Source organism: Mytilus californianus, unplaced genomic scaffold (genome assembly GCF_021869535.1).
Source record: "Mytilus californianus isolate M0D057914Y unplaced genomic scaffold, xbMytCali1.0.p SCAF_14, whole genome shotgun sequence".
NCBI classification, from domain to species: domain Eukaryota; kingdom Metazoa; phylum Mollusca; class Bivalvia; order Mytilida; family Mytilidae; genus Mytilus; species Mytilus californianus.
The window spans coordinates 27,656,825-27,683,905 of record NW_026262626.1 but is presented as its reverse complement, the minus strand read 5'-3'; the positions used below and the strand labels follow the sequence as shown (position 1 = coordinate 27,683,905).

Genomic DNA, 27,081 nt, shown 5'->3' with positions numbered 1-27,081 from the left:
GCTCGATACATCAACAGTGTTACTTATATGCTCGATACACCAACTGTGTTACTAATATGCTCGATACATCAATTATGTACGTATATGCTCGATACATTATCAATTGTGTTCCTAACCGGTATATGATTGATACATCAAGTTTGTCACTTATATGTTCGATACATCAATTGTGTTACTTGTACGCTCGATACATCAACGAACGGTGTTACTTATACGCTCGATACATCAACGGTGTTACTTATACGCTCGATTAATCAACAGTGTTACTTAAATGCTCGATACATCAATTGTCTTACTAACAAGATCGATATATCAATGTGTTTCTTATATGTTCGATACATCAACTGTGTTACATATATGTTCGTTACATCAATTGTGTTACTTCCTATACACACGATACATCAATTGTGTTATTTATATGCTCGATACATCAAGTGTTACTTATACGCTCGATACATCGATTGTGTTACTTATACGCTCAACACATCAACTGTGTTACTTATGTCTTTGATATATAAATTGTGTAATTTTTATATGTTCAAAATATCAATTGTGTTACTTATACGTTCGATACATCAATGGTGTTTCGTATTTGCTCGATACATCAACGGTGTTACTTATACGCTCAATACAACATCGGTATTACTTATACGTTCCATACATCAATTGTGTTACTTCCTATACGCTATATACATCAATTGTGTTACTTATATGTTCGATACATCAAGTGTTACGTATACGCTCGATACATCAATTGTGTTACTTATACGCTCAATACATCAACTTTCTTACTTATATCTTCGATATATAAATTGTGTTACTTGTATATGTTCGATACATCAACAGTGTTATTTATATTTTCGATACATCGATTGTTTACTTATACGCTCGATACATCAACTGTGTTACTTATACGCTCGATACATCAACAGTGTTACTTATATGCTCCATACACCAACTGTGTTACTTATATGCTCGATACATCAATTATGTACGTATATGCTCGATACATTATCAGTTGTGTTCCTAAGCGGTATATGATTGATACATCGAGTTTGGCACTTATATGCTCGATACATCAACTGTGTTACGTATATGCGTCAGTTGTAATTCTTATGCCGGAGGGACACATAATTATGTCCATATGTTTATTTATATAAGTTTTTAATCATTGCTGTATCTCTTTAAAATAAAATACTGAAGATTAAACCGTGTAATATTTTTCTTCGATGGGTCCAAAAGTAATGTCATTAAGGCGTGATGTTATATATCGAATGACGTCATTGTTAGGCATGTGACGTAACAGACGTCAAGCTGTCTTATTTTCTGGCACACGAATTATAACCATATAAAATTAGCGGCAGCAAGAGTGTTAAATGAATAAATGAATGTTTGGGGTATCCATCAATGAAACAACAATCCAACGACACAAAAGATGGCTTTATATTTTCTATAAACGGACGAAGATATCAAGGAGATTGTAGCTTTATCCTTTGCATCAAATTTCTTTAAAAAAAATAACTTGATAGAAAAAAAAACGACTTAAAATATTGTATCCACTGAGAGTTTTATTTTCTGTATGCATAAAACTATGTAAAATCTATCCTTTCGTTTTCAGGAAATTAAATATTGCATCAGTTATGCTGACACCATATACAACCACGTTATTTTTACTTCTGATTGCTATCATAATCGGTATTATAGATGGCCAACTAAAGAAAATAGATGCTAAACCAAAGAAGCCTTTTATTGCCTTGATTAACAACAGTAAGTATTCAAAAGAAACACAGAATTTTAATGGGATTAACTTGTATACCGATTATGATTGATCAGCAGCATATATTGTAAGGGGTGAAATTCCACGTTCTACCAGTCTATACCTAAAGGGCTCCCCCATATTTAATTTCGGAATGTATTGGTATGTAATTTCTTCAATAATAAACAAAATAAGAATATGTCTCACCTGCAATAATCCTTCCTATCAAATTGCTTTTGTACATAAGGCCAACCAATTTCTAGTGCTTACGCTTGGACGCATGAATCGTATCGATGACGCCATAACTTGTTAGGTTACAGAGATAAGAATAATCATTTTGGAATTTTTATTTATGTTATTTTTATTCCGAAAAAGGTCTCAACTTGAATATCTGTTAGTTTTGCATTAGAATGGAAATAACTGCATTGTATTTCAAGCTTGGCCTACGTAAAACTTGGGGTTTTTTTTCTGTCGCAAATATCCGTTTGTCTAGCTCAGCCAGGCGTCGGTAGGTAAACTCACTGTGTGACACTAACACCTACGTTTTGTGTAGGCTGAATTAAAAACACATAACAGTTATCGTACAAAACTTTATGGTATAAGGGGAGGACTGAGATCTCACTAAACATGTTTAACCCCGCTGCATTTTTTGCGCCTGTCCCAAGTCAGGAGCCTCTGGCCTTTGTTAGTCTTGTATGTTATTTTAATTTTAGTTCATTTATATGTTTAGAGTTTAGTATGACGTCCATTTTTACATTTTTGTTGAGGGGCCAGCTTAAGTCCGACTCCGGGTGCGGGATTTTCTCGCTGTGTTGAAGACCCATTGGTGGCCTTCGGTTGTTTTTACTCTTTGGTCGGGTTGTTGTCTCTTTGACACATTCCCCATTTCCATTATATATTCTATTTAATGTTTCACACTGTTAATTTAAATACATAATTTAAGAAAAAAATTCTTTATTTTTCATATAAGCAAATTAGAAATAGTTATTCTTCGTCTTACGGTATCTTCTCCTCCATTATCTCAAAGGGAGTTTGCTACTGAAATTTCGATATTATTTTCATAAAAGACGTATTTTTCAATAAAAATGCATAATTAATCCAAACTATAAAGTTTTGCGTATTCGAAATCTTGATTAAATAAAATTTCAGCGGGATAAGTGTCAATCTGCGTATCAAATGAAATCTATTGACATAATTAATTGTACAAGTGTATGAAATATATTCAAGAATAAGAAGAATTTGTAAGTATTTATTAAGGAGTTGATTTGAGTTGTAAGTTTTTTTTTAGATATTTTCAATATTTGGGAATAGATTGAGGTACTATTGGCCAAAATTTTTTAATGTAAGACAAGAAAAAAGACGAATGAGTATTGAAATTATTTCAATTTTAAATTTAAAAGCATTATGCTTAATTTTGTTTTGCTTGTTCGAGAAAGGCATTACAGAACAACTAATTGTTAAGAACAATGATGAATCGGAAATCATACGCTGATCATACGCGAACTGATAACATTGAACATAATTATAATACAGATTCTAATCAATTCATTGGTAATCAGTTTCAGAATGTATGAAGTTTCGTCTTTTCTAAAATAGAGCACCTTTCATTATGAAGAAACAACTTGTGTTTAAGATTTACCACATCGAAATTAAAATCCATAAAGGTTAAAGTCTGTAGAAAATCATAAAATAACAAAATCAGAGTAACGGGGAGTTGTCCATAAATTACAGAAAACATGCTGCCTGTTCATAAAAATTTGCAACATGTAGCATCTTAAAATGAATATGACCATTTACCTTACAAGTTTCTCAGGGCCCTTCTGTTTATCTGATTACTATGATTTGAAAATGTATGATTTTATCCTTAATATGTAATGAATATCTAGTTAGTAATTTTTGACTTCAAATATTCTTAACTTACGGAAGAAAAGAATGACATTAGCGAAGGCAGAACACAATAATGATTGTAGTTATTGAATTACAACAACATTGTGACCATGCGATTGCAATGACAAGACACTGTGATTATGTGATGACAATGACATAAGCATTGTGATTGATATAATCAAAACGGTCGTGATTATATGATTAATAGAACCAAAACATCTTGATCATTTGATTACAATGACAAAAACATTCTGTTATGTGATAAGATTAAAACAAAACTTGTAATTACGTGACATATATATAAGATCATTGTGATAATATGATTACAACATTATTGTAATATGTAATTACAATTATAAAATTATTTTAATTGTGCTATTGCAATAACAAAAATATTGTGATCATCTGATTAAATTGTACAATAGCAAAAACATTGGGATTCTGTGATTACAAGGACAACATAACTTTTGATTATGAGATTACCATATAAAGTCATAATACGTATGTTATCACTAAGTAACTTAGTCACATAATAATAGATTTAAGAATATTCAAACTTTACTAAACATTGGAAGTTAATTCATGATATTTATTTGATGTTTAATTTGATTAGAAACTATCAAACTAAGAAGACTCAACACACGCAATTAAAACAGAAGATGTAGGAAGCGCAATGCGGTTTCTGATGAATAATCATCTTTTTTTCATTTTCACAGAATGTGGAGGGAAACGAGATATGGTTTTCCTTCTTGATTCGTCGGGTAGTGTTACATTGCAGAACTTCAAAACTATGTTAAACACCGCAGCAAATATCGCCCATCATTTCCAAATTGGCAGTCAACACACACAAGTTGGCGTAGACAGATTTTCCACAACAGCAAAAACAATGATAAAGCTGAATCAATGGAACAATTGGTTCGCTCTTCAAATGAAGATTAAACAAATTCCGTATGTTCCAGGACTTACATATACTTGGATTGCACTAGACCATGCAAGAACGGAAAGTTTTTCTGAAAGCTATGGTAGGTAATTAATTAGTATAGAAAGATATTCAATTACTATATACAAAATCAAAAAGTCAATTAAAATTAGTTATACAAATATCATATAATTTTGACACTACTTAAGACATATCTGGAGATTGTCAATCCTAGTTATATAACAAACAAGTTGCTTTCTTTAAAGGTTGAGGAGGGGTGATAAATCCATAAGTACTGCAAATTTGAACGGTCAAGTCATTATTTCATGCGATGAATATCTTATTTAATCATTGTTTCATTGTATGTTACACGCAGAGAATGAAAGAGATGATAACAACCCTGTAAACAACAGCTGAAATAGGAGCCAAAATTAGACGATTATCCTTAACTTGAGAATTTTGTACACCGGAAACCATACAATTCAGAATCAGTAAAAACTATGTATAAAGTGACACCGAAAGTGATTTTTTTAAACCGGAAGTAGCTGATCACATTCCGTATTTTAAATTTTAAAGAAATAACTACAAACTTTACATTTTTAATCTTATTAATATTACTTATCTCCTGACAAAAAAAATGCATATATGTAGAAAAGTTCATTTAAACCTTAATTATCAACAAGTGAGTTGAAAGACCCTGACCTGAATGTTTCTCTGAACAATTGGTTTTTGATTAATTATAATTTTGCAGTAACCATATTAGAACATTCGAATGTACGTCATTCACGTGCACACTACGATTGTTGTTGTATCATACGACAAACGAAATGGGGCTTTACAATTTGTTTGCTTGTGATATGTAATAATATTATTTCTGAATGAAGAAAAGATATGCTTCATTGCAGTTCTTTGTATTTTAGCTCTAGCATCAAGAGTTCTAAAACGTTTAAAGTGCATATTAATGTTTAAATTTCTTTCTAGGGAAGCAGGCCTTAAAATAGGATAATTTTAATTTTCAACATGATCTTTTGATATTTTAGCCATTTAACATTATATACTATAATACATTGTTAATTTACTCTCACCTCAAATTCCCACACATCCCAAGAAACATGAGATTTACTGTTGATCTAAGGTGTTTCATTTTTGTTCAAATGAACCTTTTAACTAAGAAGATAGTCTTACTACCTGAAACGAAATTTATACTGTATGTCATATATATTTTCTTTAGTTTCAAGTAGATCACGTCATGATAATGTGTAAATGACCTAAGTATTTAAGATTACTGCACTATTAAACAAATGTAAGCCTGAAACGGTCATTTTGATCTGAATAGCTCTTAAAAGACTGAACAATAAATTATAATGCATATGTGGTGCTTCCTGCAAATATGCATGGATTCAGTAAGCTTTCTGTCACTAGACTGTTTATTGAAATATGATTAAACGCTTTAAAAAAACAGCTATGTATCATTCCCGAAACATATGTTTAATGAAGTGAACTTTTATTGTAATTTTAAAATGACATTTTGAAATACAAGCATATGTTTTTTTATTGAAACCAATTTGTTGACTGATAAAAAAAACGAAATATATTTAAGATAATCTTCATTTTTCCTGGTTTTGAAATCAGGACTGATTTGATTACTAATTTTAGTCTTATATGTTTTAAACGAACGAAAAAGTTTGCGATTTTTTTTATATAAAATAATTTGGATGCTTTTTTCCCTATAATTCCCCAGATAAAACCCTGCTCGTCATTTCTCAACTTTCACTATTTGAAGATATACATTTATTTGGCTAGATATTTAAGGAATGACTTTAATATTTTTTCTGTCTATAAAGAAATAATATGATATTATTACGTGAGTATTTCTGTATTGGCCTTGTTATTGGTCCGAGGCTTGCTGTATTGGCCTGAGGCGAAGCCGAAGGCCAATACAGCTGGCCGATGACCAATAACAAGGCCAATACAGAAATACACGTAATAGTATCTTTATTAATTAACTACAGTGTTACAATATTTTTTTAATTTCATTTCACAAGAGATAAACATTTTACCTTGAAGTGGTACTATCAAAATCTCAGTTTCTTTTTATAAGATGCAATATCTAATGATCTGGTGCCGTTTCCAGGTGTCTTCAGCATTTTCTCATCTGATGAATTTTTCTACCCTTTCCAGTCACTATAAAGTGTTAAAATTTAAATTTAGACACAACACATAAATAGTAATTGGAAAGGTACTGCCATTGCATGTGTTATGCAGAAACAAATTGAATATATCTAAAAAAAAATAATGTAGGAGTTGAAAATGATACAACTATCCATAAGCCAATTGACCAAAGAACGAAGATTTGCACAATTACAGGTCACCCTTCCAGAATACATATGCCTGGTTCGGGTTTAAAAATAAATGACAGTTTACAAAACATGAGAAGCGAACAGTAAATCGATTTGTACCATCGTGAAATTATGAGGTCGACAAGAAATGAACTTTGTGATAATCTACTCGTTCCCCAAACCTGAAATGATTCCATCGTCTGCTTTCAAAATGCTTTTTAAATGAATGTGACCTTCTTCAGCCTGAAATATATGCCATACTGAACGTTTCAGCATGTTTATGGTGAGTAAATGAAAACTGCGTCTTCCAAACAACTGTTTACTTTCACTTTGTGTTTATCGTGACTTTCGATCTAAAACCTAGAGACGTTCCGAAATCCTGTATTGACCGGATCAGAACTCAGCCAATACAGAAAAAAAATCTATATTGGCCGAGTTATTCTGTATTGGCCGAGTTGACACCTTTATATTGCATAGGCAGTTTTCATCATATTAAGTCCAATAACAGTGTAGTTAATTAATAACATTAAACATGTGGTGCACACTGAATAACCCGCATAGCGGGTTATTTAAAAGTGTACACCACATTTTTAGGTTATTTCGAATAGACAGAATAAATATTACAGTAATTCCTTATAATTAAATTCTAAATTCCATGTTAGAAGTAAATTTTGAAATAAAAACGTAGGTGACGTCACGGTCACATGACAAAATTATGTCTATGAGCTGATAGACAAAGCACTTTCAGCCAATCAGAAGACGTGTTACATCCAAAATTAAATTATCAAGGAATAACATAGCAAAAAACTTTTTTTTTAATTGTCTTCTTTAGTTACACCATAATTACACAATTACTAACCAATTCTATATTAATAATAATTCTTGTATTTGTTAGAAAATACATCAAATAACACTATTACAATTACCATTAATCCCGATTTTATATTAAATTTTTAGAAATTTACCTGTGACGTCACTTTTTGTGGCGTTGATACATTCGTGGGACGCATAGTTCATAATTCTATTATGCTGTATTTGTGTACTGTCGTAAATTTAATTTTAGGTGTTCGTTATTATTCTGTGGTTTACATGTCAAAATGTACTATTATATTATTTATTTATGTATTTCTCTGTCCTGAGTGTTCTTGCATTTATTTGTACTGTATTCCTGTCACATAATGTTGTCATTTCAACGGTATTTTTAACATTGCCATATAAGCGGGAGGTTTGGCTAGCCATAAAACCAGGTTCAACCAACCATTTTTTCTTAAAATGGCCTGTACGAAGTCAGGATTATGGCAGTTGTTATCAAATAGTTCGTTTCTATGTATGTTGCATTGCCGTTTGTTTTTTCTGCACTTCAGTGTTTCTGTTGTTCCGTTGTTTTCCTCTTATAGTTGATGTGTTTCCCTCGGTTTTAGTTTGTAACCCGGATTTGTTTTCTCTCAATCGACTTATGACTTCTGAACAGCGGTATACTACTGTTGCCTTTGTTTAGATTACTTTTACAACTTCCTTTTCGTGTCTTGTTGAATTAAGATTAGAAAAAAACTATACAAAAATAAGAATTAAGAATATTACGCTTGCTATTGAACGTGATCGATATAATGAACAGCTTTTGAAAATAGAATGTATCCCCTATGAGGTTGACGATAACCCGTTTGTTTAGATTTGGTATGTTTTCAAACACTGTATATTATGATACCTAAATACAAATTGAGACTCTGATGGCACTGACATATGATTACTTTTGTACCCTTAAAAGGAAAATACTAATGTCAGGTTTAATTGAGTTACTGTGCGTAAAAAATTCATGTCAGAATTATTACTTTTATATATAGAAATGAAGTAGGTATTTCATTTATTCCGTAAGAATCCTTAGTTAATCTTATATACACAATTTTAAGTTAATCGACCATACTAATTTGAACCGATCTTAAAAGGCTGATCGGTACATTCAAAACCGTTCCGACATTTTGCTTCTTGCAATAAATACTGAACTTTGTGAAAAGTGACAAAAAACGTTGTATTATGATAGTATAATCGAATTCAATCTCTACATTCATTTTGACAGGAGCAAGACCTGGAGTTCCAAAAATCGCAATTGTGATGACAGATGGTAAATCTCAAAATAAAACAAAAACTTGCGAGGCAGCAAAGAGACTACGAAATAGCGGGGTAAACGTATTTGCCATTGGTATTGGCATTAACATCGACTGGAGTGAGATTTTATGCATAACAATAGATAGTTTCAGTATCCGGGTGAACAATTTTGCGGCATTGAAATCAAAGTCCTTCAGAAAAAGGATTGCAAATGAAGCTTGCTCACGTATGTTTTAATAATGAAATTAAACAAAACAATACCTTTAACGGTGATCTATATCCCTTTATATACGCAAATCATGTCATTTACATTATCTCCGGAATTTTCAATGCTCGTCATGGAAGCAAATTGCCATCTCAGATTAATCTCCTTTTTTAGCGTTCAATTCAAATGATATTTTTTTTAAAAACAAATGGGAGATTTCGCGAAGATACATACCCTTCAATCTTTTTCTAGATGTTACATGATAATTCCCTTATTTTTTTTAATTCAAGCGATAGGTATTAGATTTATCGAATTCTCCAAAAATAAAATGGTTAATTGTAGCTGTATTCATTTTGTGCTATAAGAATTTAGATTAAAAATGACATATTCAGTAGGAAATTAAATAGTCATTTAAGACGTTCTCAATGGTGCGTTTACAAAATATACCATACGAATCTTCTTAAACGAATTTCTTCGCTTTGGTTGAATTGAATTTAATTTAGTACGATTATATTCTTCTAATTATACTGAAATGGATAGAAATACAAATTAATGTAGCGTCTTATAGATTCAGTTCATAGCTATTTTCCGAGAAATCGCCAATTATATTCTAAATATAATTTTAAACATATATCCCAGATGTAACCCACCATTTACGTCGGAAAATGCCTGTACTTAGTTAGTAATGTGACAGTTGTTTTCCATTTGTTCCGTTGGTTGAAAAGGTTTAACGTTTGATTTTCAGTTGTTATGGAGACCCCTCTTTTGGAATTATACCTCGGAGATTGGTATTTTTTGTTAATACCGATTTTCTTAGAGAGTTTTGAGTAAATTATTATGCATTTAGAGAGTCTCGTAAATCGCATAACTGATCACAAAAATGTTTATACTTCAATTTTGGTTTTCACTACTGATACTTCGATACTGTTGTTAAGCTAATAAATAAATACTTTTAAAGTGGCGTCTTCATATATACTTTACTCATCTGACAAACGCATGATATATCTTAAATCTATGTCATCTATATTGTTCGCGTTTTATAAAACCTCACCTGGCGGTCAAACTGTTTTTTACAACATTATGTATGAATATTGCTTTGGTCTTAAGATATTATGTCTAACGGTCTAAATATCCCCTAACTCCTTTGTGAAAGAAAATGCTTTAAGACATAAAAAAAAGGTCCAGAAATTAAAAAAGATTACAGGAACATTAGTCATAGACAAAGAAAACAAAGGGGCGTTAATAGTGGTCATGGTCCTTATCTTCTCTTGTAATTTTATTTCCCCATAAATGATGTATTAGTTTTTCTATAGATCTTCATGAACTTTTTCATAAATGGGAGTAAGCATCCCTTATCCGCAGTTTTTGCTAAACAAGATATTGAAATCTCAATTAAACTTTTACAATTTTCTCATTATATGATAGACTTTTGTACCACTTATAATTGTCAAGCTGTCGATCTTAACTTTTGTTATCCCAGAATTATCAAACTCTTGGATTTAAATTTCAAGAAAATTAGCATTAGTACTATCATGTTAATAATTTAGCCTCTTTGGTTATAGCCTAATGAACAGTCTCTGGATTATTTCTCTAACAAGATATCCTTCAAATGATTACCTATCTTTTTAAGAGATCCCTAAGCCGGTGAACAGAGTATGTACATTCTTTCAGTTAATATTGTCCGGAAATTTGCAGAAAACTAAAAACAAAGTAGTATACCAGTTTTTTATCCCAATGTCGAACGTATGGTCTTATTTCATTGGCGAGCATTATGATCACCAAACAAATTTCACTGGTATGAATTCCTACACAGGCGAAATAGTTCATCGTATGTTGCTATTTTTAATCTAGATATACTTTTTAGTAAATTTTATTGAAATTTTTTAAGTAATAATCTTTGGAATAATTAACTTAAAAAAATTTCATATGTATGTATTAGCTTTGGTTTTATAAAACAATGTGATGAGGAATCATTTAATAAAGTGACGTCATGCGGCAGATTCGAAGAACGAAAACCCAAAAATAAGCAAAATATGTGTTGTTAGTGAAAAGATAACAAAATACACTTACTTTGTTGATATTTGTTTGAGTGAGTTGGGCTCTACATGATTTCGTAACATGAATGAGTCAAACAGGCAATATGCTATGCATTCTCGTCAATTTAGGGAATCTGTTGGTTTTTTTTATAACCGTATAACCCATGATAGGACATATTTAAACTGAAAATGAGGTGTTTTAGTAAAATACATTGATCAGCACTGAACTAAGTATGTGTTTTGAAAATCCTAAATACAATTGATTGTATGGTCAATCTAACCCGGATCGCAACTACCTTTAATTTTATAGCGGATAAGTCCGACTTGCTGCTTCTAGACTTATTTAAAGTTTATTAAGCATTTCATGTAGGATGGGTCACATAAAGCTCAATTAGGATTTCGATTTCTTTTTATCTCTTAAGTTAAAAATACATGATGTTATGGGAAAAACTTTAAATAACCAAATTTTTGTCCTCAATATTCCAGCTTCGATGATCAACTGATGTAAATTAATAAAATATCTACATATTTCTTTTGAAGGTTTAAAAAATACAACAAAATATCAATGATATAAGAATTTCAAATGATTTTTTTATTTATTTTTCAGTGAACACAATTATAATACCGACAAGGGGCTGAAACAGAATAATTAGAAGATATTGCGATGTGTAAAAAGGTATGTATTGTCATTCTAATAATTAGTTATATATCTATCAAAAACATGTGTAGCAAATATTTTCAATACTGAAATTAAATGAAAATAAATCACTGTTGACTTGGTCTATGTTTTATTATGCTCCACGCTGATGAATTTTGTAAAATTTACAAAAAAACTAAGGTTGTAAAATAACCTTTTCAATTGATACCTAATAAAATGTTATCTCCAACGTTGAATTTCTCATATTTTGGTTTTATGCGTTCCTGTTGAAATCAATACAAGAAAAGATTAAACATGTTTAACACCAGTTTTTGGTGGGGTTCGTGTTGCTCAGTCTTTAGTTTTCTATGTTGTGTTTGGTGTACTGTTGTTTGTTTGTCTTTTTCTTTTTATCCATGGCGTTGTCAGTTTTTTTTTTCGACTTGTGAGTTTGAATGTCCTTTTGGTATCCTCCACCTCTCTTTTACAGAACACAGTAAAACTTCTCTATTACCTTTCATTTGCCTCACTGTAAAAATGTTTTTCGTTCTTTGAATTGACAATATATGCTTCGGTTCAGGAATTAAAATTACATTTTTAAAGTAAACACCAAACTCCTCTATAGTGTACATAATATCATATTTTTATGGAAATAAAAAAAAGACTGAACATTTTTTGTATCATTAACACTTTCATACAAAATACATTTCGCAGTAAGGGGAATTTGTTTGGTAAGAGAGCGCAGCGAAAGATAAAAAAAACTTATTGTGTCGAGAGTGTATTAAACGTCATTTATACGTAAAAAATCTGTTTATCAAACTAGTTCTTGTCATTGTCTTACTAAAAGTAAGCTTAATAAATTCTGCTCTCATATATTGATGTCATTGATTAGATCTCCCATCATATTGTAATGCTGCTGATAAGTTCTGCTTTAACGTCATATTAATACGCCGTGATACAAGAATACGGAGCGATCGCACTGATGATATCGGCACAGGGAAGTACATGTACGATGCTGACATCAATTTTACAACAGGCCACGAACACACTCATCAAACAGCTGTTGCAATGGTTCGATAACGTACGGAGAGGAAGGCATATTTTCTCTCACTGAGGCATCGCCATCGTCTTCATTCAGATCGGGCATTGCTGTTTCTGAATTCATCCACTTGGACGTCCCTGTGAGTTAGTTTACCTCCTCGTGTGGGTAACTTGGACAAATTTCTATCGCTATTTATTTCTTAATTTGTAGTTTACTGTTTTATCGAGAAACGCAATTCATTATTTTGAAACAACAGTGTGTAGAATGATCTGTCTCTCAATCACAGACATAAGATACACCTTCAGTCTTATTGTTGCAATTAGCAAAATATTATTCTCTGGTTTTCTTTCATTATCTGATGATTTTTTTTTTCAATCAGTCGATACTGCTGGTAAACATGATTTAACTGCTACGTGTTTTCACAAAGGTTATGTATTATATGTGTTATACTAGTAAAGGTTATGTGTTAAACTGGTAAAGGTTATGTGTTATACTAAAGTTTATGTGTTATACTAGTAAAGGTTATGTGTTACAGTCCTTGTAACTTTAAAGTTAACACTTTCTTCATTCGGGAATCGTACGTACAGCGTTCGGGAATCGTTCGTATAGAGTTCGTTCATCGACCGTACATCATTCGTATAGCGTTCGCACAACGTTCGTACATCATTCGTTCATCGTATGGTAAATGTCATCGTTTAGCGTTTTATGTATCGTATGGTACATGGTATCGTTTAGCGTTTCGTTTATCGTATAGTATATGATATCGTTAAGCGTTTCATCTGTCGTATGGTATATCGTGTTGTTAAGCGTATGATATATGTCGGGTTTTTATTTCAGAAATTTTATTTCAATTATTATATAAATAATATTTGGAGTTAAGAAGATAAAAAAAATAAAAGATAATTCACTATAAAAAATAGAGGGATAAAACAAAACTAGTTATTAGATTGGATTAATTAATTGTTGGTTGCTTAAAATTCAGTGGCAAATATTTCATGCATGTTCAGGACGAGAACAAATTTACAATAAATACAATAGGTAGGTAATTAAAAAGAGGCCGTCCGGGATAAAGGTCGGGGAAATTTAGACTGCTACTGAAAAATATTGGATAGAGACAGAAATTTAGCCTTGCAACAGACCACCTACGGACAACTCAAAGAGTTTTTACAAGGGTTCTTATCGTGCAGAGAGCGTGGCACTCTCTCTACACGAGGCATCGGAAATAAACGTCTCCATTCTGACCGGACGAGGCTGTGTATTTGTACAACCCGCACAGTCAAACGGATGCCCAACTTTAGCCGGTCGGAAGAAGACCTGTAGTTACCATATTTCTATTCTGAATTCACCTTTGGGATTATATTAGATTGGAAAGTAAGTTATAAATTTACTTTCTTGTAAAAATATACATTTCGATTGTCAATTAAAGCAAATAGGTTATCTTAGTTATTATATTTTTTGTTTTATACTAATTGCGTAATTTTTAATTTCTTTAATGAGGATTGAAATGGGGAAAAATATGTTTATATTTTGAAGCATTCTGTAAATATCATTTCAAATTTGATATTATAACATTTTGGAAAAGTAATCTACACAATACTCTTAGATCAATGGAACGTGAACTATCTAATTTACTTAAAACTTATTAAGTCATAAAAAATACTTAATACTGATTGTAAAAGTTTTATTTTGAGAAACGTTTAGCCATACAATCAACTAAATATACATGTAATATAACTTTATGTAGATTTCGAACTGTAAACCATTCCTGACCGCAACTCTCTCTCGCCAAATATTTCCTTGACAAAATTAATTTTACACAATGTTCTGTAAACGAAGCTTTATATGAGATACACTATGAAGTTTGCTACTCTTACAAAACAAAGATTTAAATGTTATGACTAAAAAAGATATGCCAACATTCCCTAGTACTTGTTCCGCTCAATGTCCTAGTCTGACATAAACCAAGGATTGACATGGATATATAAAAATTCGTGAAGGCCTCTATGGAACCAGTGTTTCGCTTGCGATTGCTGCTGTCGGTGTTTAACTGTCATTTAGAATATAAAATGTGCATGAGTCCATGTATGAGTTAAATACAGATTTAAAAAATAACTCTTCCTTTTCTTTTCGTTGATATTTCTTGATCATGAAGATAAGCGTCTGTCCAAGTTTCATAAATTTCCTAACTGAACACCAATCATTTGGATCGAATCACCTTAAATAACCAATCAATTGTATTTTAAAGTTGTTGATTTCTTCTTGTCATGAATACATGAAATATTTGTCACTGGAAGATTTTTATTAATTTGGCCACTTGATCACGTCCTGTAACCGATCATGTAGTGCACTTAGGAAATTGTTTCGGCACTTTACTACTGAATATTCTGAAATATTAAATTTGTCCGCAATCCGTCTTATTGTTTCCTGACATCACATATAATGCAATCCAACAAGAATTTTTTTCCGCGGACACAGGCTTTTCACCTCCGCCACGAGGGTGATTTTTTACAACATTGTCACAAATCATGCACACACAAGTTCTTCAAACAGTGATCTGCTTACATGGTACACAGATCTGAAGTCGTTATTATAGAAAGGTAGCACATTTTCAACATAACCTTCAAATGGTTTTTGTCCCTCTTTGTTCTTCCAGCAGCAAATGCCATTAACATTAATCATTGGTATCAAATTTAAATCATCATCGAAAAGAAAATCAAGCACAGGATAACTTGTAATTTCCATATTCATTAATTTTATTTAGAATATTCTTTGGTCTCCAAATGAAATCAAACATTGAAACTAAAACCAGTTTTCTTTAACAAACCCGTATTTAGTTTTAGCGTTTGATTTCATTTGTAAGTTTTTTGAAAAACTGGATTATGAAACCGTATCTGGTTCTCTTGTCACCAAAGTCCTCGTTATCGAAAATATTTTAATTCAGATTTTTCATCTTCATTTCGTATGAAATAATACGATAAAAATATTATATTACTGAGTTGTAGCAATAAAAATATTGCTAAGCATTGGTATGTCTCGTGTATACATAATAATTGCAAAAATGTGATAAAAGGGAAATTCAATACAAAAAAAAAAGTTTTACAAACCTTTTGGACAAAGGGCAAACCTTAAGACCTCGAATATACTCTTGTAAATAATAAGTTTAATTTAGAATTCCATCTAAAAAAAATGTTCATTAAGGTCAACAGAATTTGTATACCTTAGGCTATTTTCAGAAAATTTTGACCAAATATCCTTTAGACTGCACTTTACCCGCACATTCACCAAGTACGTATTTCCACGGCTATAAAATTCATCAAAATATCCTTTATTTACATTAATTTCAGTATTTATTTTTTTTTTTAATTTTTGTATGTTACTAAATTTGAATGAAAAGTCAGATAAATTATAAAAAAGATCCATCCAATCTAAATGTTAAGCCTTTGATCACTTTATAAAAAGATATTGTTGCAGATTCTAACAGAACACAAATAATTTTTATTTATAAATACCGTATACGATAGACAAAACTATGTACGCTAAAGAAAACGATGTACGCTTAACGATACGATATACGCTAAACGAAACGATGTACGCAAAATCATACGATGAACGCTGAGAGAGCGCTTATGGTATCGTTTATGGTATGGTTTATGGTACATGGTTTCATTCGTACATCATTCTTTCAGTGTCCGTACAACGTTCGGTCAGCGTTTCGTTTGCATTCGTACACCGTTCGGGAAGCGTGCATACATCGTTCGGGCATCGTCCGTACATGATTCGGGCGTATTGTTAACTTTTACATTACAGGGACTGTATACTAGTAAAGTTTATATGTTAAACTAGTAAAAGTTATGTTTTATACTAGTTGAAAGTTATGTGTTATACTAGTAAAGCTTATGTGTTATACTAGTAAAGGTTATGTGTTATACTAGTAAAGGTTATGTGTTATACTAGTAAAAGTTATAAGTTATACTAGTAGAGGTTATGTGTTATACCGAACAAAACAACAATAATGATGCTTGACACAATCTTTTATACGTACAACTAAATCATGTCAATATAAAAGTGCAAATACATGTGATACGTACTACTGCAAAGGAAAACAAACACTATGTAATGAAGCATTTTGCAAAGTAAATCATGGATATATATGTTCGTTTGTCAGTTCTTAGTATGTTAAAACATAGAAATAACCATATCTGTCTAAATAGGGTAGCGCGGGTATTGACTTGAGAATTATTTTAACATTTATTAATGATTATTAAGAAAAACAAATATTTCATCATGGCATTAGTAAAAAAAAAAAAAATTTATAAATTTGATTATCGTTTTTTTATTTTGTTTTTTGTATGAATAAACTGATGCAAATGGTCGAGAACAGTTATGATATGATTTGTTTTCAAGGCATTATGATATTTTTAACAAATAGATTTATAGAGCTATAAATCGAATTGTTTTGCTTTTAACTCATTGGACGTCATTGGATATACAGAATTCAAATAAACAAGTAGATATTTCAATATACTTATCAAAATGACCAAAGAATTATAGAAGCAATTAACTTAAACGTCTGAGTAGACATTAAACATTTAATGAAGAAGGAACATATAAACTACAAAAGCTCTTCTGACTATTCATAAAATGTTTTGATGTTTATTGGTAAATGCAAATTATTCGCGAAAAATTAAATCTACAAAAATCATATACCTCAGCTCACGTACGTTAAATATTGTACTGATTTTATTGTAATTTATTGATAACAGATAGCATATATACTAAACAGAAACTTGTTTTCTTTGTATTTGGTGTTGGGTACCGAAAAGGTTCACATGCAAAAAATAATAACGTAAATAATCTTATTTTTTATTTATTTATTTGCCTCAGCTTATAGATATATTCTTTTGTATTTTTAGATTCCATCGTTGTTGCACGGAGATTCTGTGGTCACTGTTTATTAATAAAATTGAGAACTCTTAAATGCTGGTTGAATATTCTAACTAACAAAACACCAATTGTATATGATGTTTACAATTATTACTTGAAGCTGGCTTCTAATGTATGTGATTTATTATTTGATAGTTGTCTGAATTATATATATATAAATATTTATCGATGTATTGAGAATAGAAATAAAGATCAGTATATACAAAGATGGTTAGCATCCGTAGAAAGGAATGCAAAACGTAGTAGTTATAAGAATATAAAGTTAGAATTTAAGTTTAAACATCATTTAGATTACAGTAGTACACTAAAGCTGATTTTTGAAACTTGAACTTAACTGATATGACCAGAGAATAACGTTTAATGTTGTAATATGCAGTGTGTTGAAAACGAATACCATTTTTTATCAATATGCCCTGCCTATAGATCAATAAGGCTGTAAATTTGCCAAAATGTTATTCTTCTTGGCTAAACAAGTTACAGTATTAATTTAGATTAACGTCATTTTACTTATAAAGAAATTGATTAATAACATAAAATCTGCATAATCAATCAGATCACATAATGTTACTTAATATTGTTTATTTTCTTATAGTGCTTTTTATGTATGGCTCTCTGTTGTTTATCATTTGTAATGTTGTAAAAAATGCTTTCGTTGCTATGGCGTATTTACTGCTTCCTGCAATAAAATATTCATTCAAAATCGTTACGTTTTATGTGGCCATTAATTAAGATTAATTGAATAAACAACATGATTCCTTTTCGTAATATATTTTTTACGACAAAATATTCAAACTCTAAACCTTAATTGCAATAAAACACAAAAATGATCCATACTATATTCAAAAAAAATATTGTGAAAAAGTGTCGTACAATGGAACATTTTGAAGGTTGTTGTAATGGAAAAACAAAGGATATGGGGTATCATTCCATGACAAAAAATCAATATATTCACAGCAACAACCACACAAAACCAAAGGAATAGTGCTTTTATTGCTTTTCTTCGTTTTAAAGTCACAGCGAGGCCTTCAAACCGAGCCAAAAAAACTCTCATCTGACTACAAGTCAAAGACGAACCCTAGCACCTGATTAAGCGGAATTCTTTGCAAAATGATTCGGATAGACTTTGTATAATGTGACACCACTAAATCGGGCCCGGTCATAAAGGACATACAGGAAAGTAGTACGCATTTAAAACAAAATAGTTCCTAAGCATAGGTGTAAATATAAAAAATGTAGAAAATAGTTTAGTTATTAAGGCATCCAATGAAAGGTGAAGGACTGGTGATCCTTGTAGAACACATATTGACCGATAATTTTTTCTTTGGATATGTTCTTTTATAAATCGTCTCAGTCGTTTAAAGTTCATCTTATTTCGTTTATTTTTACTCCCATGTGTGTCAGTTTTACACTTAGAATTTTCTATTCCCAGGCAAAGATGACCTTAGCTGTATCTGGCTGCACATTTTGAGTCTTAAGAGTTTGAAACACACGGCTTCGAGTTTTCCAAATTGTAAACCTGGTATTGTCACGTAGTGTTGTCATCTTAGTGACATTTTTTAACATTGCCATATAATTAGGAGGTTTGACTAGCTATGAAACCAGGTTCAATCCACCATTTTTTTATTAAAGGAGGGTTTCACAAGCCAAAATTCAGCTCTTCAGTGTTTACATCAAATATAATTGATATGGCCATATTTGTAAATTTGTTGAAACACTAAGGATTTTCTACTCCCAGAGATTAATGACTGAAGCCGTATTTGGTACAATATTTTGGAACAATGACTTTGCATTTATTTGAGCCACTGATGAGTCTTATATAAACGAAACATGTGTATGGCGTACCAAATTTTAAGCTTGTATCTTTGTGAGTTTAAAGATCTTACTTCATTGGGAGAAGTTTTAACAATGGCTTACCGCCTTGTTCCTTTTCTCTGCAATAGTTGTTTATAATTTCTTTAATTACAAAGATCAGCTTTGAATCAATTTAAAACAAAAAAATGTTGACTAAAAAAATTTTGCAGACTTACAATTGTGTAAACTTTTTACTCAACATATCATCCAATAAACCAGATTCGCCTTTAGCTAATCACATGTTAAAAAAGCATCGAACTTGGTCTTGTTACATAGATTGTTTTCATCTGTCAACATCATTTCAGCTAGCTAATAACATTGTGTATTCTGCAAAATATATAGACAGCTTTTACCAATGTCTTAATGTATTCTCCCATGACAGACTCCTTTTCGCTTGCTGTAATTATTGGCTCTAATGTTTACTCAATGAATCCGTTTACTAGTAAGTATTAAACATTTTAAAAGTAACCATATACAAATTATAAAAATAAGAAGATGTGGTATAAATGCCAATGAGACACCTCTCCACAAAAGACCAAATGACATAGAAGGTAACAGCTAAATGTCACCGTGCGGTCTTCAACAGTGAGTAAAAACCATACCGCATAGTCAGCTATAAAAGGCCCCGAAATGACAGATGTAAAACAATTCAAACGAGAAATCTAACGGCCTGAGTTATGTACAAAATAATGAACGAAAAACAAATATGATATTAAACAACAATCACGAACCACTGAATTACAGTCTTATGACTTGGGACAGGCACATACAGAAGGTCGTGGGGTTAAACTAGTTTAAAGGCGCCAACCCTCCCCTAACCTTGGACAGTGATGTGACAGTACAACATAAGAACACACTATAAAAATCAGTTGAAAAGAGCTTAACTCATTAGATCGATACATAGCAGAAATAATTCTAACAAAAACATAGACCGGATGTGGCAGGGTACTTATACATTCTCACAACAAAAAGACACCAAGTACAGATCTGCGATTACTCGCAGTTACTGAAAGCTAGTTTAAAACCAATAACAACTAATAAAAAAATCATGCATCTAAGACTAGTTCTACTTCAAAAATAACTAGAATGAAAAAAAGTAATATTGCCAGAAAGCGTGTTGTGTTTGTTCAAAGCAGTCAACAATGTTACAATAGCTACTGACTATACTATTACTTTACTATTTGATAAAAAGGTGTATATAACAATCTTGTTGTAACCTTATCTGTTGCAGTTCATACATTACATTTCTTCTAAATATTAAAATAAAATAACTAAATATTTATGTTTGTGTTGGAGATAAAGTTTAACATCATTTGAATCGTATTACGATTGGTACAAACGGTTCCCTCTTATATTTGTTCTTTGAATGTTATGAATAATAGTTTATGGCGACTCTTCACAACAATCAAACGTACCACCACTTGTGGAGTGCAATCTACAGTGACGCATTGTGAAAGTATAATTCCATCTGCAGTAATTCAATAACAACAAAAATACTTATGGTAATATTTATAAAACAAAAACATTTTGATAGTAAGTTCCAAATCAAACTGTTTTGCTTAAAACGTATTTATAAATGTTATAATTATACTGTTTTGATTCAGGCATTGTGTTTAGAATTTTTTCGTGGGATTTGCTACCAATTCTTTGGGTTTTGTTTTTAATTTTTAACTAGAACTAATGATTGCTCTATTTTTTCTGTCTAATATTTTGTACACATTCGCTCTTTTTGCTTTTCACAAGATTGAGCCTTACCGCACTGTTTATGACGTTATTGCGCATAATTCACTTCAAAGTAGATATTTCTGATATTTCATAATAGATGAAAAAATTCTTTGATCTTAATTTCAGTAACTTGGAGCATTCCTTGATGTGGTATATTTTATTATATTTGTTTTGTTTGTTGCAGTATTTTTGTTGTGTCCTATTCCCGCATTGGTGAGTGTAAAACGCTTTTTTTTAACTGGCTTCCATTTTACGTTTTTCTATGTATCTTTGTTATTTAATTTGTCGATATTAAAAGGTGAGCTATCTTCAATGTATAAGGATTGACAACTTTATCAATTTTAGCTCATATCTCCTCCGACTATCTCCGTAAGTTTTCTTATTTGTAGAATTCAGAAAAATTCTCGAATACGTTTTGAATTGTCCTATTACTCATTAGATAATGTATTCCCAATAATAAATTTTCACAGCGCACAAAGTTGAAAAGTTCACTTTTCATCGACCTTGGTAAAGATACTTTAAGACCTATTAAACACAGATACACGTAGGATAATACTCACAAATACTGAATCAAAGTATTATTGCAGTTACTTACAGGAAGGTCAAAGTACTTAACCATCTAATACAGAACTATACTTTCCCAAGTCAGGAGCCTCTGGCCTTTGTTAGTCTTGTATGATTTTTAATTTTAGTTCATTTATATGTTTTGGAGTTTAGTATGACGTACATTTACACTGAACTAGTACACATTTTTGTTTAGGGGCCAACTTAAGTCCGCCTCCGGGTGCGCTGTGTTGAAGACCCATTGGTGGCCGTCGGCTGTTTTCTGCTCTTTGGTCGGGTTGTTGTCTCTTTAACACATTCCCCATTTCCATTCTCAATTTTATTTCTTACAATTTAACATCTATCGCCATATATATATGAGATGATTTTATATAGCAACGCCACGAACACTTCTTCAAAATACGATCTTGTCTAAACCCAAGAAAACATGTTCGTGCAGATGTCGTTTTCGGATTTGTTGAAGTGTCTTATTTACGCCTACCATACTTTATTTATTCCAAAATTCATAGTGTTATTTGATTAAAGAGTTTGATATGTACTGACATAACACTTGCATTACACCTAGCTTGCAACCCCTAAATATATTGCATTTAAAGGCTAGAACCACACCCTACTACCGGCTATCGGCACGACAGATGCAGTCGGTAAAAAACACAGATCCGACGACTGTTTTACAGAATGATAAGTATACGTGAAACATAAAATATTACCTATGACGCAATTTAAACTAAAAAAAAAGCGAAAAGAAATCAGTCATTCCGAAAAACATTTGTCGGATTTCTGTTACCGATTGCTTTTGCCATGGCGATAGCGGGTAATAGGATGTGATACTTAAGGAGAAGATAATAGGAATGCACAAATTTGTAGTTATGTTTGTTGTTTTGTCATGACAAACGACAGAATACACATTCTTTAGCGTTTAGGTTGAAAATGTCTGTACTTATTCCGGTGGATAAGCTTTCAACAGACGTTCAGCTGTACAATGGACATTAAATGTGTATCAAATGTGTACTGTTAGTTGCTTATTATCTTTTTATAGTCTGATGTAGAATTGAATGTTTAAAAGTTAACAAAATGACAGTTAAGACTTTATGTTTTATAGAAAACTGATCTATATAGATGGTGGTTTTCTTTGAATATTAGTACCTTTTTAGATACATTTGATAGTTATCTAACCTGTCCCAAAAAATTGACAGATTAGATAATCTGTGAAAGACCTATATGAAATTAAAAAACACAGAGGAAACAAGACAGTACCCTTCAATAGGACACAAATCAACAGAGACCATAAAACGAGTAAACACGAAATCATGATAAAGGTGATGATTTATGTTTCCAAACAATTAAATGTGAATTCTAACCTGCTACTAGATAAAGAATAATAAGATAAGCGGATAAATATGTACGAAAAAATAATATAAAAAAATATTTCAGACAATAAGACCAATAATATATAAAAAAATTATCTCTCCACAACCAAAATATTATAAATAGTAAGCTTGTACATTCCTACCTTTTTTGAATCTGTACTAAACAGTAAAGAAGTAGTAATAGTTCAGCCAGTTTTGTAAGTACTCAACACTTAAACCTTTTTTTAAACTATTAGTTTTATATACTGCGATAAGAAAAACGTGTCATAAAAATACACTTGACTATTATGATATTGGTGTTACTAGTGAGGTAATTCATAAGATTTTTTGTACATTGTAATACAAACAAAATTCAAGATCAGGCAACTTGTCTAGCTAACTTACCTGGCTACTTATTGTTTAAAGATTGAGAAGTTATAGAATTAAATACTTTTTTTTTTTACTTTTTGAACTTATTATGTAATTATTTTTTTCTGCTGAATTATATGTAAAGCCATTTATAAATGCATGTACATTTCCGATTATGCATATCTTATGTAATCTCATTTCGAAATTTTTAATACCATACTTCCTCATGTGAACGTGGCAATGTTGTGGTACCTGGGGGAAATAGGATTGAACGTTGTTGAAATGAAGAAAAAGATAAGAATAATTGTAGCAATTGGGGAAAGTGGAACAAAATGTTGTTGAATAGGTAAAATTGATGAAAAACAATACTTTAAAATAAAAGAGTATGCCGAACATTTAATGTTGAGAAATATATACACTATATTTATCCCCTTTCTGAGCATTATTGAAATGCCTTTTCTCAGTCAACTTATATAATACTGCTACTTATTTTACATGACCGTACATACACCACATTAAATGCTTTCAATCATAAAATATCTCTGCATTAATCGGATTAAAAGCAAAAGAAAGTATTTACTTGACCAAGTACAATTTTATTTAAAGGTATAATCTGCAGCTGAAAAATCATGCATATTCTCTCCTTACAGGAGCAGTATCTACGATTTATCCAAAAATTTTAAATATGATTCTTTTTGTTCCAAGCAATAATAAAAGAAGAATTTTGAAACATTTCGTTATAAGCAATCAAATTTGACAAAATTAAGCTCAAAAACAGCGCTGATGTATTATTGACTTGCAAGTCAATAATTTAACCTCATTGAATATATATCCATAAGATTTTCAATTTAAACCCGTAGCTGGACATGGGTTACGCATGTACTAGGCGTGTTTAAAGAAAAAGAATGTCAACATTGAAAGTGAAACAGAGATAAACCATTTGGTTCACTGATTCGATCCTCAAAACCCAATTCTTAAACAGGTAAAAACAATGATTAACATATTTCTAACCTATAATATGAAATCAAACAGACCTAGACAAATCCAATCACACGTGCTCGCTATATTTACGTTTATATTGGGTTATATGACCTTCGGCAGTCATCTCGGTGGTTAATTAGATGGCGTCTAGATTGAAATACACACAAAATGCATATTAGTTATTTTATGCATTGTTAATTGTTTATTTTATTAGACTGTTTGTAATGTGGATTAACGTTTAAGTATGTTATAAATTAAAGGTAAAAATTTGAGTCAAATCGGTGAACATGAATTTGAAAGCTAATGCCCCATAAAACAAGTTCATTAATCAAAGGAGAAAAAAAATTAATTGAACCACCTCGGTAAAAATAACATTTTTGGGTAAATACATTTTTGAATCCACCCTATTGTTTTATAAATTAAAATCACGAATTATAGATAAATGTTCGGGTAAACATACAATGCCGAAATTTGTTCTAAATAAAAAGACTTAGATCAGACATTTTGTTTTGTTTAAAGCTTTTATTACCATTCTGTTTAGGTCCTTTTAATGCTCGAACATACTTTTCCTAAATAAATTTTAGCTATCACAGCCGTGACCTGATAAAAGTTATTTCAAACACACTGTAATCATTATCATAGCTTAAAATTACCTCCATTGGGCGGTGCTACTGCTACTTTATTGTCGAAAAAGATAATATCGGCCCAGTAACCACTGTTTTGTTAATGGGAAGATTTAGACAATACACTTTGACTGAGTGGACTACCTTTCCAGTTAGGTGTTTTGATGAGATTTATATTCCTTTACATCCTATTGTAAAACTTTCAAACATCACATCCTGAGAACACCTAAAATATCTGTTTTTGCTCGAATGATAAAGGAGTTTTTTAAACAATTTGTCTAGAAAATATAAACGAAATATAATGAAAAAAATTTCGACTAAATATTTTTTTCTTTGTCCTCTTTAAGAAAATATCATGTTTGATTTAACGTTTATCCCTTACTATTTTTTAGAACTAGTATAATGTTGTTGAATAGGCAAAATTGATGAAAAACAATACTTTAAACTAAAAGAGTATGCCGAACTTTTAATTTTGAGAAATATATACACTATATTTATAGCTATATATAGCTATATATAAAAAAATTTACGCACTGAAATTTATTTTCTGTCTTTTTCAAGATTTGTGATTCCAGCTTTATCATTATTTATTGCAAACTTTTTGTGTGCATTTGTATTTACAATTCATGAAATAAGGTATACGTCAAAGAGACATCAGCACAATACCACTAAAACATAACAAAAACATGACAAAGAATGCTTCCAGTTACTAAAAGCAAGCTCAAAGTACTTAAAAATCACAATAACACAAAATTTGGTGTGTCCGGATTTACCTTCATGAGGAACGCTCCAACCCTAACATTGAAAGTAATATATGTGTATTTACTTGAAAACTTGAGGAGCAATATGGTCATAAGAAAAAGAATAACCAAATCTACCTAAGGTCAGCTTTGTCTTAGGGAGATGGAACATTAAATTCTAAATGATTTCTAAATTATCAACATGAATTTTAAGAAAGATATGCCATAAAAGAGAGGCCGAAGATACCAAAGGGATATTCAAATTCATTAATCGAAAACAAACTGACAATGCGAAGGCAAAAAACGAAGCACTGACAACTGGGCTGATTATACTCCAAGGACTAGATCCAACCAACATTGGTATCAACCTAGTGCTAGAAAATTAAAATAAGCTTGCTTATTTGAAATAATTCCGTCCAGAGATTGTTCCCCGATCATGCTTAGGAACATTGGACAAGGTTATTGTTTTCTTGCAGCATTTATGACGTAGCTTTAGGAAATCATTCTGAAGCATTTGATTGATTAATTATTTGTTGTTTGCTTAACAACTGAATATGTATTATGTATTATCTGTTTTCTGCGTTCTTCGTTCTTCATTTATCTCCCGAGTTTTAATTGTCACGATTAACACATTGGGTCCCACCAGTGGTGCAGGAACTGTTTACCATTCGCAGAACCTATGTACGCTCGGTTTCTGTCTCTTTTTGAAAATTGTAATTTGACAAAATTTTGTTTTGTTCTGTTAATATATTTCTGTTGGTTTGTGTTTTTTTTATGTTCATCCATCTATTGAATTTGTTCACCACTTGTTCACATGTGTTTGTCTAGGAGCTTTAACTCGATGTTAGCGCCTGTGTGTTTTAAGAGAAGAGGACGTATTTTGACCTCGATATTTTTATTATTTGGTTATAGTTTGTTGTTTGATTGCTGATATACCGACATGTTTTACCGTCTGATTTTGTTTATAATGAAGGACTATCGGAATCGCATTTTGTACAGACTTATACAAGA

General features: G+C 31.1%; 1 protein-coding gene across 1 annotated transcript in view; it reads left to right on the top strand.

Annotated features, from left to right (window-relative positions):
* The window catches only part of LOC127724943 (collagen alpha-1(XII) chain-like), a 36,007-nt gene extending 17,467 nt beyond the window's left edge, over positions 1 to 18,540 (top strand). Inside the window, exons 6-10 of the mRNA XM_052231943.1 lie at positions 1,619 to 1,767; positions 4,360 to 4,665; positions 8,976 to 9,230; positions 11,853 to 11,921; positions 17,838 to 18,540. Of these exons, the coding sequence (XP_052087903.1) occupies positions 1,619 to 1,767; positions 4,360 to 4,665; positions 8,976 to 9,230; positions 11,853 to 11,884 (742 nt within the window). The 3' untranslated portion in view covers positions 11,885 to 11,921; positions 17,838 to 18,540. The remainder of the gene's footprint in view (positions 1 to 1,618; positions 1,768 to 4,359; positions 4,666 to 8,975; positions 9,231 to 11,852; positions 11,922 to 17,837) is intronic.
* The last annotated feature ends 8,541 nt before the right edge of the window (positions 18,541 to 27,081 follow it).